A 17200-nucleotide genomic window follows, 5' to 3' on the forward strand; every position below is an offset into this window, starting at 1 on the left:
TTCGTCATGCCAAGCCATGTCTACAGTGAATGCTGTCTATTGCCCTGTCCTGCCCACCGCTGGAGGGTTACTGGATGAGGAAAGGAAAATAGCTGCTACATACAAAGGAGAGAGCACGCTCCGAAGCAACCCCAACAATGGGAGATGATTTATATGTTTCACATTGCTGTGTTTCATAAGAGTCCATCTTCATTTTGGCTTAAGTGACCCAGGGAAACCAGAGTATTTCTCTTAACAGTACAATCCTAAACAGAATTACACTCTTCTAATTCAGTGGACTTGTTGTTGGCCAATCCAGTCCAACACTGTGTGTCACACAGCAGCCAAAACCCAAGTGCCATCAGAAAGTCCACCAGCAGGGACAGTACTTCAGAAGGCCTCGCCCTGTTGCCTGCCCCCCAAGCACCAAGAATACAGAGCATCACTGGTGGACATTTGCTCTATGTGTTTATCCAATCCCTTCTTGAAGCTTGTAGCCACAACCACTTCCTGCAACAATGACCTCCATGTGTTAATTACTGTTTGGGATTGTTCATTAATTTCATTCATTGTCCACTAGTTCTTGTATTGTGAGAAAGGGAGAAAAGTATTTCTTTCTCTACCCCATGCAGAATTTTGTAAACTTCATGTCACCCCTCAATCATGGTATCGTCAAGCTAAATAGCCCTAACCTCTTTATCCTTTCTTCATAGGGAAAGAATTCCATACCCTTAATCATTTCAGTTACCCTTTCCCAATGTTATAATAGCTTTTTTGAGATGCAGAACCGTACAAAGCATTCCAAATGAGGCTGCACCATAGATTTATACAAGGGTATTATGTTACTGCCTGATTTGTTTTAAATCCCCTTTCTAATAATCTCCAGCATGGCATTTGTCCTTTTTATCACAGTCATTCACATACTGAGTCACCATCTTCAGTGACTTATCTTCCAGGACTCCAAGATCACTCTCATTGGCCAGTTACCACCAGTTCAGACCTCATCAATTTATATTTATAGTTATGATTTCTGGCTCCAATGTGCATTACTTTTCACCTGCCCACACTGAACCTCATTTGCCACATTGATGTCCACTTGCCCATCTCAATGGATCCCTCTGGAGCATCTCACAGTCCTCCCTAGTTTTCACTGCCCTGATCAATTTAGTGCCATTGGCAAATGTAGCCACTTCATTGCTTACTCTTAACTCCAAATAATTAATGAACAAGTTAAAATGCATCAGATCAGTGCCAAGCCCACTGGTGCCCCCCTGCTCCCACATTTCACTGTAAAAAGTGCCCATTTATTGTCCCAGTTTACCGTTTTTTAATCCACCAGAGAACTAGTCCTCTTATCCATGATTGCTGAATTTATTTAGCAATCTTTTCTGAGAAACTTTATCAAAAGCTTTTTGGAAGTCTATGTAAACAACATCTACTGGATCACCCTTGTCCACGTTTGCTCTCCTTATCAAAGAACTCTTAAAAGGTTAGTGAGACAAGATATTCTCTTACAGAATCCACGCTGATTCTTCCTCGATAGTTTTTGTCCAGCAATATGCCTATTAATTCAATCTTTTATAACAGATTCACCAATTTACATTAAACTGACCACCCTGTAATTGCTCAAATCTCTGGAATTCTTTTTAAAGACGGGGGCTATATTAGATGGAAGTAGATTTCAGTGATATATTACATATATTTTGACAGGAGGTCCACAAGTTCACATTTGAGTTCTTCCAGAACTCTTGGATTCATGCCATCTGGGCCTGGTGATTTGCCAGTTTTTAATTTGCCCATCAGTCATAGGACCCCCTCTCTCATCACCTCAGTTCAACTCAAGCCTTTTAACAACAACTGAAATGGGTGGAGCTGGAGTGGGCAAGCACCTCCCACCTTCCACAGTGAAGACAGAGGCAAACAATGCATTCAATTTCTCAGCAACTTCCCTACCCTCCTTTTTAGTAAGCCTTTTAAACTTTGGTCAACCAAGGGTCCCATTGTCTCCCTAGCTGGTTTTCTGCTTCTATTGCTGGTCTCTGACCATTTCCGCACAGAGGGGTAAAATGCGAGTGGCTTTCTGCTTGCAAACGTGGAATGGTAAATCTTGCATTTGCAGCCCTTCTCATGGGGAGACTCCTCCCGCATTTCCTCTCTACCCCATCACAGCTTTTTGCCTCTTGATGAGGCTACAAGGGAAAGCAACACAAACGTCTCTCTCTGCTCCTTGGCTTGTCAGCAAGCCACCAATCACAGCACAGCAGTTCTCACATGGATTGAAACATTCTCTGTCCCCCTCCCCCAGCCCTGAATTTAAAAAAAAAACGCACTTCCACATTGCTGTGAGGTAATGGCACAACACAGATTCATTTTAAATCAAAATTAATACTGCCACGTTGCTGTCGTGAAACACCAGAACAATATGGCATCCCTCCCTTTTTGGGATTCCTATTCTTTGGGTCTTTATTTCTGTCTGGGTGGATTTCTGAGATGCTGAACATAGTCCCTGGAGCCCAAAAAGACATTTTGTGTAAATGGTTGGCTTTAAAACAAGGTGCTCAGTTCCCTGTATGATCGGGAGAAGGCAGCCCGATCACTGCCCGCTCTTTCCCAGCTAATTCCCCACCTCCAGAAAACAGAAAAGGGATTTTATTTTGCCTGCCTGATCCTAAAAAGACTGTGGACACTTTTAAAAAGATTTTATTTTACTTTTGACAATTTAGGTTTGCAGTCGTGCTGCAACACGGACCATGCCATTTAAAAAAAAAAATTACTCGGAGCAGGAAATGGAGAGGGGAAGGCAGGTGTGAGGACTGGACAAAGCTGTCAAGACTATCACACATTTCCTCTTCCATACGGTCTTATCCTTGGTTGCTCACTGGTTGCTCACTGATGGGACGCGAGATTTAGGGATATAAATCCAGTTTTGGTGATTCCCAAAATTGCAAGTTAAAAATGACCAAAACTTGACCCAGCTCCTTGACAGCCTCAGAATGCAGGTGATGTCATGTAGAGGGGGCTGTAAAAGCCACAAACATTCAAAGACTGTCCAGGAACAGATTCCTTGTGCGGAAATGGTCGTTGTTTCTCCAGTGTGTTCCTCATAGTCCCTTTTTGCCAGTCTGATCAATTACTTGCATTTTATTTGCCATTGCCTGTACTCCCTTTTCTTTACCTCACTCAGACTAGACTTCCACTGCTTAAAGGAATCCTTCTCCTTCTTACCTTTTACTGCTTCCATTACTTCCCTTGTAAATCATCTAGCTCTTTTTATATTTAAAAATCTGTTCTTTCCTAACCTGCAGTGCACATTGCATCTCAGCTTTGAGTATTGTAGTTTAAATAGTCTTCAAGCTTCCCAAAGAGCCGCTTTACCTTTCCTTTAAGTTTCTTCTCCAGGACCACTGAGGGGACCAGGACCACAGCTTTCAGGGAGCCAATTATGCAGCCACCCTGTCTTGTATAGAGCATATTGTGAACAAGGATTGACTCAAGAGGCAGGGCAGGCAGAAGCCTGGCACTGTAGCAGAAACCAGATGCCCCCTGGCAGTGCAAATTTTTCTCTCTCCATTATTCAGTGTTAATTGGGTCAGCAACTAGTACATATTTCTATCTCCACATTCTTAGTCCTGCAGAATCCCCACTCTCCATTTTCATAAAGACTCTGGACACCTGTTTGCTCACTACTTCCTAGACCACTGGAATTTCCAGGAACTGAGGATCAGAGCAGTGCAAAACGAGACCCTTCTTGGCAGCAGTCCGGCTTGCCACCCAGATACTGAGACACATCTGGGACAGGAAGTGAGCCTGGTGCCAGCCAATGCAACATGGACAACTCTCAGCATGCAGCTGGCCTGGGTCCCATTGGTGTGCCCTGCTTTCCTCCCTGAGTCAAGCTGTGAGACCACTAATATGCCCCACAGCTACCTTTCTCCTTGCTAAATTGCTCCTGCTGCTGGCACTCATACGTCTGCTGGTGATTCTCATCTTTTAATTACACCACAAGCACAGGGAGCAACATGCCAGCAACTATGCTCAGCACCTGCATTTCTTGCCCCCTTTGAAACAATGTGAAGACACCTTCTGAGGCAGATCAAATGGCACAGCCCTGAGGCTGCATGTCCTGTAGAGTGCTGATGCGGAGGCATGTGCCATTAGCTGCCCCATTGAGGCAATATCCTGTTAAGGTTTTTATTCCATGTTGGTGACAAAGACTGTGTTTTATAACCTTGGCTAGGTGCTTTTCTCTTGCCCCCCCCCCAAAAAAAAGCAAAAAGAAGCTACATTTTACAACCTTTGCAAATCAAGCAAATATAGGAATGCTTTGCATATGTGAGAGGTATATTAAATTTTTGGCACAATTGTTTGAAAGTTTTTCCCAGGCTTCACTGTGGCAAGCTGCCATGGAGGTGGTTGGTATGTTCTGAATGGTCTCTGCAACCCCTCAAAAGTTAACTGTGAAGGGGCTGTGGCTCATTAGTGGAATACATGCTTGCCTCCCCCCCCCCCCCCGCAGTGAGAAGCTCACCAGGCCCGGCTAGCTTCTCACTGTGAGAGGGAGGGGAAAAGGAAGGCGCGGCCGCCGGCATGCCGGCGACGCAAACGCGCATGCGCGGAGTTGCCACGCATGCGCGTTTGCGCCCCCTGGTGGCAAAAATGCACATGTGTGGCAACTCTGCGCATGCATGTTTGCGTGCAGCTGCTGACGGCTCTCCCCTCACCCCCAGAGGCGGTCCCTGACCACAGAAAGGTTGGGGACTGCTGCTTTAGGCTGATCCTGCATTGAGAAGGGGCTTGGACTAGATGGCCTGTATGGCTCCTTCCAACTCTATGATTCTATGTATATACAAGAATGTTTTTTAAAATAAATTTACATTCAAAGCTGTGTTCTTCCATTTGCAGCCTAAAATGGAACAGACCAGGAAAACATCTATTATTACAACCTGGCCCATTATTTATTGATTGATTGATTTCATTTATACCCTGCCTTTCTCCCTAATGGGGACCTAAAATGGATTACACCTTTCTCCACTCCTCCATTTTCTCCTCACAACCCTGCGAGGTAGGTCAGATTAACAGTGTGTGACTGGCACAAAGTCACCCTGTAAATTTAAATGGCAAGGTAGGGATTCAATGCAAAACCAAAAAGAGAAACCCAAACCCAACCTAAGCAGAAAAGTTAGGAACCCAAAGGTTGAGCTGCAAAGATAATTTTAAAAATTTTCAAGTATTTATAACAAATATTTATTATTACAAATTGCACTAGTTCAACCTATTAAAAACATAGCCATCATAATTTAAAGGCATCCCATTTCTAACTACTCATGGAATAGACCAACACAGAATGGACCAAACATGTTTCGACCCGGTGGGGTTTTCCTCAGTGGTCAATTTTTTGTGCGGAATGCACTGATTAATAAAATCAAAGGGCTTGCTGGATGGCAAAGAAAAATCTGTTAGGTGCTGCTCCAGCTAGTCTTTCCAATGTAAAGATATCTGATTTGGAGCCCACCCGCTAAAAAATGTTCTTCCGGAGGCCACTGCTCTCTGCTTTTGCCCATCTCTCAATCACCAGTGCATTCCCAGAAAAAGCTCTGTCAATCCTTTGACCCCCCTTGGGGTCGAAACATGTTTGGTCCATTCTATGTTGCTCTATTCCATGTGTGGTTAGAAATGTGATGCTTTTAAATTTTCATGACTATGTTTTAATACATTGAATTAGTGCACTTTACGTAATAAAGGTAGGGATTCAAACCTGGGTCTCCCAGATCCTAGTCTAACCACTACACTACTTCTGAGAAGGGCAAAGAACTATGCAGGCAACAGAAGCATATCTGTATAAAATTGCTCAGTACCATCTCTTGTTTAACTAGTGCTTGCAAAGTGCACAGAACTGTGCATCTAGCAGTGTGTTAACAACAATCCAGAAGTCAAAATGCAAGAGAAACTCATTAAAGATGCCAACTAAATGACCTGAAAAGGTATATGTTGTCCTTGCATTAAATCCATGATCACATCATGTCCTGGACTCAGAGTTAATCATTATACCCATTTTATTGATTGAAAATGGAAATTAAGCACAGGTTGCCCAAGCCCATCCAGAGATTTTTTGTTGTTGTTAAGAAGTTATCTGAATCCCTGTCTTCATGGGTGATTGCATGGACTCAACATTACCAGCTGTGAACAGAATCCCATTCAAGCTGAAATTTTCTTCCAATGTGAGATGTTTAAATCAATCCATGGGACTGAAAAGTACACAGCTTTGGCTGGGTTGCGTCGCACTTTGAAGTAATACAAAGGGGATACTGCCCTTTTGGGCAATGGCCAGCCTGGACAAGACTTTGCTTTCTTCATCACTAAAATGGAGGAGGCTCCAAGGTAGCATGTTCCAGCTGTTTCCCAGCCACCTCCTTGAGACACTGTGGTGAAAGAGTAGTTTATGTTTGGGCTCAAAAGAACACCAGAAAATACTACATCTTCCTGCTCTGTGGACACACAATACACAATCATCTCAGGGAAGGGAACAAAGCCAAATTGTTCTCTGTTCTGTTAAACCACTGGCATGGAAATTTAACAAATGCTATTAAATATCAAACTCAGAATGCCGGGGGCAATTTCATTTTTGTGTCATAAACTGAGACAGCTGTGGTGACAAGATGCCTTTTCTAAGCAGGGGAACAGTGCCCTCGTGAAACACCAGAGCATGAGAAGGGTAAAGTTCCAGGAACGACAAATGTGCATCTCTCCCTTCATATTGGTTCAGCCTATCCTTGCACAAGGGGCTGGTGTAAACTAATGACATTTCTGATTTTGCCACTGTTTGTTCATTTACTTACTCCTCAGAATGAAGGCAAGGGTCATGCCAAACAGTTGTACGCCCATGTTTGTCAAATTGTCCTTCCCATTCCCTCAATGTATTAGTCATTGTGATTATAAAAAAATCTGGCACAATTCTAGAGTGATCATTTCAGGTAATGAACTGACAAGCACTATTATCTCAACTGGTCTGAGGGAGTGGCCAATGATTTAGTTCATGAGTGGCCAAACTGTGACTCTGCAGATGTCCATGCTGACAAGGGCTCATGCTAATTCTAATTCATGGACACCTGGAGAGCCACAGTTTGGCCACCACTGATTTAGTTGGTAGACAGGACTGGTGATGTGTAACTTGTATGTTTTTGTGCAATCTCCCTTCTCTGTTACTTTTACCATCTCTTTCCTCCATTTTCTGGTGAAACTGACAAGGGTAGGGAAAGACTTGGCAATCTTCCCATTGCTTCATATATTTAAAAAAATGAAATTATTACTGGGAATCCCAGCTTTTTTTTTGGGGGGGGGAGTATTTCTTCCTTGTGAAACATCTGCAGCAACAGTGAGCAGGAGAACAGAGTGATCATAGAAGGGCCACTCACCCTTCCATCTACCACACTCCATCCCAGTGGGCCAGCATCTTGTTTTGTAAGCTGGCCAATATACCATTGTCATCATTATGGTTACTGTGTGGGAAGGAAGAGATGGTGCCTGCATATCATGAAGGCTACAAGGATGGCTGGAAACTATGAGAGGGGGTGAGGGGAAATAGGCAGGACTCCTTCTTCCCGAACCCGAGGGGCAAGGAATGTCTGGATTTCCCTGCCTTGTTTCTCTCATAAGGTTTCTTGCCTATTCTTTCTGAAACTCTGCAGGACAGGATTTGTTGGGGACTAGACCATGCGGAGTAAGCACAAAACTAGAATACCATTATGAGTATATCATTGCTAACACCAAAGCTATCAATTTCTATTTCGTTATTGCCAGGAAGCAGCCTAGGACAGATGGGCCACCCTCCTGTGCAGCTGAGGCCGTCCCTCAAAAAATGCAGTAGCTCAGGCCGAACAGGCTCAGGCTCACAGCAGGTGATTCCCCCTTGTTATGTAATCATTTCCTTGAGCAAGGCTGGCTGGCAGACACCAGACATGTTTCTCTTGATGAGAGGAAACGAGCGGGCTTTCCAGAGCCATGCACTAGCCTGGGGCAAGTTACATTTTGGGCCACTGGAGGCCACAGCAAAGAGGCACACTAAGATGAATTAAAAGCTCCTGCTAGTGTCCCTGCTCTAGGGCAGAAGGTAGAATACAGTGCAAAAAGCAGACGTGTGGTTCTAGAATCAAAGGGTGTTCAGACCTAGTTAGGAGAGATGTGCAAATAAGGATCCCACAGCCACAATGCAAACCAGTGCTAATATGTTCCAAATCATACAGAAGTTATTTTTGACATTAGAGAGCTATCAGAAGAGTTCCCATTCTGGTACCTTGCTGCCTGTTTTTTGTTTCCTAGGGGGTAGAAGGTGAGAGGAGCTATGTCAAGGATGACCCGTGTAGACCACCCTGGGCTCCTTGGAAGGAAGCAGGATTACATTGTGGTTGAATTGGGACAGTAAACTGATGTGCTCTGAATCAAAAATGATTAACAGGCAAACATTAGCACAGAGGAGCATTTCGACTGGCCATTGGGGAGGAGCTTGTTCTCACTCTTACATCTAGTTAGGCTCTAAGAGAAAATCAGGACCAAAATCAAGAGATCATTTAATTGGTGAAAACTTAGTAAATCGTGGACATTTTCTAGACATTTTCCAAAACACAGACAACAGATAAGCCCTGAAATTTCTTTGATTTCAGTTCTTTTCAGGGCACGGTGTGGCAATAGGCGAGAGTTACACAAGCAATATAAAAAGGTAAAGGTAAAGGTATCCCCTGTGCAAGCACCGAGTCATGTCTGACCCTTGGGGTGACGCCCTCCAGCGTTTTCATGGCAGACTCAATACGGGGTGGTTTGCCAGTGCCTTCCCCAGTCATGACCGTTTACCCCCCAGCAGCAAGCTGGGTACTCATTTTACCGACCTCGGAAGGATGGAAGGCTGAGTCAACCTTGAGCCGGCTGCTGGGATTGAACTCCCAGCCTTATGGGCAAAGCTTTTCAGACGGCTGCCTTACCACTCTGCGCCACAAGAGGCTCTTCACACAAGCAATATATCTGACTGCAAAGGCTTTCTCTATGTTTGTTGCTGTGGTCCTATTCCGAAGTTCTTGTTATACAGAAGTAGCTAAATCTTTCTGTCTTCAATTTTCAGGCACTATTTTAAGTCCCTGCATTGCTTATCACAGACTAGCATACAATTAACGAAGGGTAACAAGTCTGGGGACCAGGAAAGCAGATAGTGGATGGAAGGATAAACTCACCTTATGCCAGATGGCAGGCTACTTCAGAAGGAACGTTATTGCTGGTCCCAGAGAAGGAAAGGGGAAAGGCTCTTGAATTCATATTTCTCCTACATTTCAGTTCTTATAAATATTTTACAAATTTTGTTTCCAGCTTCATCAGAAGTAAACATCTTCAACAGGGTCCAACTTTTAAGACATATGCAACTTAGGAAACAATGGTCTGAATAAAATACCCTTGAATTTTGGTGTTTAGTCATATGTCTTAAAATGTACGTGGAGTGTGCATACTTTATGCATACTTTATGCATACTTCCTGCATACTTTATGCAGGAAGATGATCCTGAATCTAAGATAAACAAACACACTCCAGAAGTTATACACACAAACACACATTCCTTTTTATTACTGTGGTAGTGGCAAGTGTTGTCAACTCACAACTGACTTATGGCAATCCTGAAGGGGTTTTCAAGGCCTAAGATGTGGTTTGCCATTGCCTGCCTCCACATCTCAAGTCTGATATTCCTTGGAGTTCTCCCATCCAACTACTAGCCAGGGCCAACCCTGATCAGCTTCCAAGATCTAACAAGCTCAGGCTAGCTTGGGCCAGGGGTAGTCAACCTGTGGTCCTCCAGATGCCCATGGATTTTGCTGGCAGGGGCTCATGGGAATTGTAGTGCATGGACATCTGGAGGACCACAGGTTGACTACCCCTGGCTTGGGCTATCCAGGTCAGGGCTTTACTATTGTACCCAACTGCAATTTGTATACAAATTCAAGGTGGCCATCTCTTTCTTTTGACAGCACATGTGCAAAAAAACGAGTCTTTCTTTCAGGTAAATAGGGCAGCTGGGATGACTGAATGAACAATGCTGATTCTCAAATCTTTTTTCTACATTTAATGTATACAAGAGTCTCGTAAAGTGAACTCCGACGTTACCTTGACTCTTAAGGTCAAACCAGTGTGGTGTGAGAGTACAAAATGAAGCAGGGGTGCACTTTAACACACTGCTGTACATTGATCCTGGCAACAATCAGAAGTGCCTTGGCATTTGCAGAGGCTGGAGTATCATGCTATTGAATTAATAGTTTTAAAGCTAACTTAATTTTAATCATTCGGTAGCACCAGAGCCCTACTCTGAAAACAAAAGCTGTGTTCCAAGAGAAACATTTACATTTTGACAACTAAATATGATCACAGCCTTGCAGTGGAAACATCTAACCACAAAAGGTGTCTTAACAGAGTCCCAATTGGGGTCTGAATGTTAGAACGGTTTCCGTTTGGTGAAGACCCTCTTGGCCTTATGAACATTCTTCTGTGCCCTGCAGAGGGCAGTGTGGAACAAATACACATTCTGTTGACAGCCAGGATTGATGCGGTTAACTGACCCTGGTCAACACCCCGATGTGTGGTGTATATACACACACTAATGGAAACCATCCCTCAGCACCTCCTCCATTCGCTGGAACGTCTGAGATTTTTGCATGCCCAAGATAAGTCTGTCTGGAAGCAGGAGAAACTTCAGCCTGGCCTGGGCCTCCCCTCTTGCGAGAATCAAGAAAACTCACTGCAAAAGCGGAGCCTGGTGTGTGTTAAGCAAGAAGTATGTTGGCAAAGGAAAGGGCGTGCAAACCTTTCACCATTCCCAGTTGACTTCTGATTGGGCTTGCCTGTCAAGATTCCTCCCAGGTCCATACCATAGAGCTTTACAGCAGCCCTAAAATAGAGTCATTCCTTCCTTTCATTCTGGGAAGGAGCGCGGGCCAAGATACAATCCCAGGGACGGCAGTAGGAGACTCACTTTAAACCACAACATCACTGTACGTTTCCTTTAGCAGCTTTGGTTCATACACTTGCAGACACCTGCTGCAAAGTGACACAGAAAAGTAGATGTATCTGGCACCCCTATATCGGCTGTGCCCAAACAGTGTATTTATTTATTTATTTATTTGTTTAATTCCTTTATTCCCTGCCTTTCTCCTCAAGAGGGACCCAGAACAGCTAACAGAGTTTTCCTCTCCTCCATTTTATCCTCAGTACAACCCTTTGAGGCAGTTAGGACTGAGAGAGTGCAACCGGTCCAAAGTTGGCTTCCCGTGGTATGAGCAGAGATCCCAGCCTGGGTCTCCCAGATACCAATCCATCACTCTTTATCATTCCACTCTATGGAGTCTCTAGAATAATTGCAAGGTTCAACTAATGGATCATGATATTACATTGATGATGGGGGTGAACAGAAGAGGTATGGGGACAAAACCAAATCAATAATGCCATGCACAAAACCCCCAAATCTCTCCCAGTACAGAGGACTCAGGCTGCATTAACAAGTCCAAGACTTTCTCAAGTCACAGCTAACAGTCTTCATTCTACTTGTATACCTAACACTGTGCAGGTGGAAAGGTTGGACCTTCCAGATCTGAATTGCTACTAGCAAAGAAACTCTCCTCCAGTGAAAAGAGCCTTCCTGCGTCTTTCCAAGCAGGGAAATGCTCTACCATGGAAGGAAAACGCCTTCAGCCTCCTAGCAGAATGGAATTGTAGGATCCATCCCAATGTTTTAATGCATTCTGATTCACTAGAGCAAATGGAAAATCCAATGGCAGCCTGAGTTATGCTCTGACTGCAGACTTCTAGGAGGCTAAGGAAACAAAAGGAAAGGTGGTTCTGCAAGTCAGAAATTACTGTGAGCATACCCAGTCCTCATCAGAGAGCCAGTTTGGTGTAGTGGTTAGGAGTGCGGACTTCTAATCTGGCATGCCGGGTTTGATTCTGCACTCCCCCACATGCAGCCAGCTTGGGTGACCTTGGGCTCGCCACAGCACTGATAAAGCTGTTCTGACTGAGCAGTGATGTCAGGACTCTTTCAGCCTCACCCACCTCACAGGGTGTCTGTTGTGGGGAGAGGAAAGGGAAGGCGACTATAAGCTGCTTTGAGCCTCCTTTGGGGAGGGAAAAGCGGCACATAAGAACCAACTCTTCTTCTTCTTCATCTGCAAAGCACTGGGGGAAGGGGTAAGAAATTAAAATCATCATAAGAGAGTCTGTTGATAGAGGAGAAAATGGAAAAATTTGGCTACAATTTTCTGCAGTCTTTGCAGAAGCAGAAACTCTCTATCCGGAGGATTTGCCTGTGCTTTGAGACATAGAGCTGGGCTGCCATAAACCTAAAGGGGCCTTTGTGGCTAAAATCCAAACCAATCTTGTGTGCTGGCTTCCTCCTTTGTTTTTGTATCCTTTTCTTCACCTCCCTCCCCTCCCTCCTGCTCAGAATCCATATCACTCTCCTCTGATTAAGACCCTGCTGGTCTATTTGACTGCATTTTACTCACATGCTGCAACATATTTGGTGCTGGAAAGCTGGCGACATTAATCAAACTAAGTATGCTGGCGATTGACAAGTCAAATTTTGCCAGCCTGTTATCAAAGCCTGACCTGTATCCTGGAAATGTAAGGGCACCTGGCTGACAATGCAACACAAAATGTGATATGGATCTCGAGTTTTCTTATCCTATTTAATTTTCTTTTCTGGTTTAAAAATAAGAAAATAGCCACCCACTGAGATGTCTTGTTGTAGAATTGGAATCTCAGCTCACTTCCTGATTCAATGACACTGTGGTCGACAGATTGAGAAGATAAACCACTGTTTTAAAAGGATGTCTTTTTACAGCTGGAGCCAAAAAGTAGAAGAGGCACTCAATGTAAACCCAGTCCTTTACTAGCTCATCCACTGTTTGAAAGATAGGTAGCCTGGAACTTATTAGCACATTATGAGAGGGGTATTTCATAAGAATCATCCATTCCCTTAGAAGGCACAGGACACTTGGAAAAGCCAAAGTAAGAGAGAACTCTATGCATTCCCTTTTATCTTCAGAACTATGAGTGTTCTGGAATCAGATGGTAAATCAATCGTGAAGATGAAACAAGGATTTAGCAGGCAGAGAATTTTCTGGTACCCAGACACAAACAGCATGTGCCTATAGATATATTGATTATGCAGCATTTGTACAGGCTGCTTTGTTCTTCTGATTTTAAGCAGCCTACATAAGGATATGTAAAGAAAGGATGGATCCATGACAATGGAGATCCATAATCAAATTTCCTAATATGTAATTTAAGTTCAAATCATAGGTGGAGAGGGCACTGTGGTTCTCCACATGATGAAATCCTGCCCATCTTCAAACCTAATAGGGAAAGATCCAAGCCGCTGCCCCCCCCCCCCGTCCCCCAGTATAGCTGTCTTCTTTCTATGGAGTCTAATAGTAATGCGAAGGAGTCACTTCCTGTAGTGGAAACAGCACCAGGGAATAGAGCCAACCATTCACTCTCATAGTCTGAGGAAGAGTGCTTGCACTCAAAAGCTCTCGCCTTGAATAAATCTTTGTTGGTCTTAAAGGGGCCGTTGGACTCTGATTTTGTTTTGTCATTCACTCTCAGTCCAGCACCATGGCCCCAGTCCAAATCAGGGTCCAGTGCTACTCTCTTGAACTAAAATTACACCTTAGGAAATCAGATCACAGTCCTGTGAAGTCAGACACATGGCCCTGCTCTTCTCCAGAATGACCCTGGCTGCAGCCTTCCTTTACACTTCCTATGAGCCCAGGCACACAAAAGCACGGTCCCTCCCTGCCCTGATGCCTGTCCTCCCTAGTCTGGATGCCTTGCAAGCTATGAGCTGCTATGAGGAGAATGCAACAGAAAGGTATCCAATTGGACACCAAGCAGCAGAGAAATCTCTCATGAGAAAATTGGGCAGAGAGAAGACTCTTGATGAAGCCCAAACCTCTTTTTAAAAAAATCTTATAAAGGTGCATCTACACTCTGGGGCTTGATTCTCTGTTTCCCATTCTTTGCACAGTGCTTGCCGAGACATCCTCATGGGAGCTTCAGAGCACTTTCCTCCATCAACTGTCATTTTCCTCCACTGCATCTTTGGAGGGCTTTTTATTTTAATTGGCAAATGATAAAGCACTAAGGCAATTATCTTAAAAAAAAAGAAGTTTACAGGTGGCATGGGGCAGAAACGTCTGCTATGAAGGGCTGAAAGAAAGAAAATGGTGCCATGTCAGCAGGACCTTTGAAAATGTGCATCTTCCTTTACAGACAGCATGATAACATGCTTGGACTGCACTCTTCCCTGCCAAAAAAAGATTAGAGCAAAGCAGATTTGGGAAAGAGAATGCTGAGGACAGAGAAAGGATGACTGAAGCATAACTTTGTGGGGATGCTTTAAAAAGAGGGGGGGCTTCAGTTTGTACATCTCTGGCTGGAGGCCGTCTATAGGCCAAAGTACTTTTATGAATTCCACAAATCAGGATGTAGGTTTTTGACCCATTACACAGTTATATTGTCAAGCAAGGACTTGCTTTTTAAAAACTTTCATTTCTGTTTTGGACTGCAAATGGGACAAGGGCCTTCACTTGCGTTCGAATGGACACAAGAGAAAACCAGAGAGTTCTGGATACATGCTACAGCATTAACCCTTCCAGTTTGCACCAGAAGTGACACACCAGATAGGCAGGCTCCTGACCCCCACACTCTCTTGCCTGAGACCAGCAACCTGACCTAGCTCTCCTCTCAACAGTACCACTGAGACAAGGGAGAGAAAGGCAGACCACTCACACACCTGTGTAGTGACCCACAGTAGCTGGGTGTGCATTCCTGCACTTCTACCTAAGTAAGCAGTGACAGCAACAGTAGCCATGCCCAGAGGATAGCTCAAACTGCACTTGGCCACACCTGGCTCACTCTGGAGGCTGGGCTTGGCTATGCTCTGGCCACTCTGTGGTGGGACATCTGCCTGTGGTAGCAGCCTGGGTCCCTGAACCTCCTACCAACAAGGCCAGAGAGGACCCCCCCCCACACACACACACACACAGGAGACCCTATGTCACCATAGAAGAAAGATTCAAGTGGGTATCCGGGTTGGTCTGAAGTAGCACTGCAAAAATAGAGTCCAACTGCCCCTTTAAGACCAACAAAGATTTATTCAAAGTGTGAGCTTTCGAGTGCATGCACTCTATTTTTATTTTAGCATAGAAGAAAGTCAAAATAGCCAAGTAAGTAATAAATCAATATGGCAATCCAGCTGGTGTACTCCCCCATCCCTCTCCAAGCTGCTCCAAACCTATCCTCCGCTTCTGCCCTGTGGCTGGCCCATTCACTAGTGGAGCTGCGGGGTGTGCACAAATCCCATCCCCTCAATTGGCCCTGAAGGAAGCCTGGCACATAACGGCTACTGGAATCTCCACATCTGCTTCCGCTGCAGTTGCTATGACGGAACACGGAGGGCTTTTGAAGAGCATCTCTTTCTTCATTTTTTTACATTGTTCAACGTGAGTGAAATGTTCATCCCAGACTTCTCCCTTTCCACTCTATCAAACGGGTGGAGGCATCCAAAGTTTTACTTAACTCAGGCCAGCAAAGAACCCCTTGAGCTTTCCCAGCATTCTTCCCCTATTCTTTACACCTGTCCCATTCCAGCCCCATTACTCAGCGTCTCCACACAGATGTCTCTGCTTCTCTCTGACTGGCTGATGGAGCAGCAGACCTGCTACTATTTTGCAGATGGGGAAACGATGGCACAGAGCAGCTTAGTCACAGCCACACTGACAGCGTTCATGTCAGTGTTTGGATTCAAACAACCCCTTTAATGCTGTGCTTCCAGTTTTGCCCAGCTGTGGATGCCGCAGCCAGTGACTTGTGACAGGTTCCTTTTGATGAAAAGAACTAGAGAGAAAGGATTTCTTTAGTTTTCTGTCCTGCCTTATCCCAAGGTCACAGTTGAAAACTAAGCCATAGAGTAACATAAGATTAAAACTTAACCTGAGGAAACAAAATACCTTGAACTAGTTCAGGATGTACAAGCCTCCCTGAGGCTCTAGGTCAGGGGGAGTCAACCTGTGGTCCTCCAGATGTTCATGGACTACAATTCCCATGAGCCCCTGCCAGCAAATGCAGGCAGGGGCTCGTGGGAATTGTAGTCCATGAACATCTGGAGGACCACAAGTTGACTCCCCCTGATCTAGATTACAACGTCCCCCCTGCCCCCGAGAAGAAGTTTTCTAATTTGTGGCATGAAATTGTCCATTAAAGAATACAAGCTCATTTTTAGCACAGGAGGATACACGACAGAAAGGAATGCAGTGAAACTGGTGCCTTGCCAAAGAGACGGAGCTCTCACAAGCCCTTGCCCTGCCCTGCCCTGCCCTGCCCTGCCCTGCCCACCTAAGATTCCCTCCCATCAGTGGATTTTTCAGGATTGCTTGCTCTTATGTTTCAGTGATCTTGAAAATACCCTTTTGGCTATGATGACTGAGCATGGCAGGGCACTCAAAGAGAAGAAGGATTAACTTTAGGAAGTTATTTGCGTAAAAGATTTTCACTAGTTTGTTTTTTTAACTGTTCTTACTGAACTTAGACATTTCCAACACTTAACAGTTCTTAAGATGCTGAAAAATACACAAAGACAATTGGACTATGTGACAAAGTTATAGAAGTTATAGAAGTTTCTATTGATTACCAAAAATCCTTGGTTTTTCATACAAGCCTTTGACATACCCCTTGGAAATACGACAACAGCATCTAGTAGGAAAGGCTGTCCCCAAACTCTGGATGTTGTTCATCCTGTGCTCATAGGTGCCCATAATCTTCCAAAATAATGAATCCAATAAGCAAAATGTATCCCTTCTCCTGCAGCAAGGGGGCTGAGGCCTCTGCCCCCTTCTCTCCACCTGGCACAAATGTGAAGGTATCTGCTCATTTGAACAAAGGTTCAAAGCTTAAGACAGCAGGCTTAAGGCAGATAAACATCCCCCCCCCAAAAAAAAAGGAGTGGTCCCTTTTACACAGATCGTCTTTGGCCAGATCAACTGGCCGGGAGCACAAAGGGGAGGCTTTGTCTTGGCCAGAGAGAGGAATCAATCACCAGAGTTCAGGGAGTGAGACAGCGGATTTATTATATTCTGTGAATGTACAATAACAGACAGACAACTGATTGCTTGCTTGCTGTTTTGGTCTCCTCCCT

The 17200-nt window shown here is 44.5% G+C and overlaps 1 protein-coding gene across 12 annotated transcripts in view; it reads right to left on the reverse strand.

Moving 5' to 3' along the window:
- Positions 1–17200, reverse strand: part of PLEKHA6 (pleckstrin homology domain containing A6) — a 225659-nt gene that overhangs the window by 79657 nt on the left and 128802 nt on the right. Inside the window, exon 1 of one of the 12 annotated variants that reach the window (XM_077334650.1) lies at positions 16735–16833. The exons of the other annotated variants lie outside the window; for them this stretch is intronic. Within the exon in view, the coding sequence (XP_077190765.1) occupies positions 16735–16820 (86 nt within the window). The 5' untranslated portion in view covers positions 16821–16833. Of the gene's footprint in view, positions 1–16734; positions 16834–17200 lie in introns of those variants that run through there. 12 annotated transcript variants of the gene reach the window in all.

The sequence above is a fragment of the Paroedura picta genome, chromosome 4 (genome assembly GCF_049243985.1).
Source record: "Paroedura picta isolate Pp20150507F chromosome 4, Ppicta_v3.0, whole genome shotgun sequence".
Lineage (NCBI taxonomy): Eukaryota > Metazoa > Chordata > Lepidosauria > Squamata > Gekkonidae > Paroedura > Paroedura picta.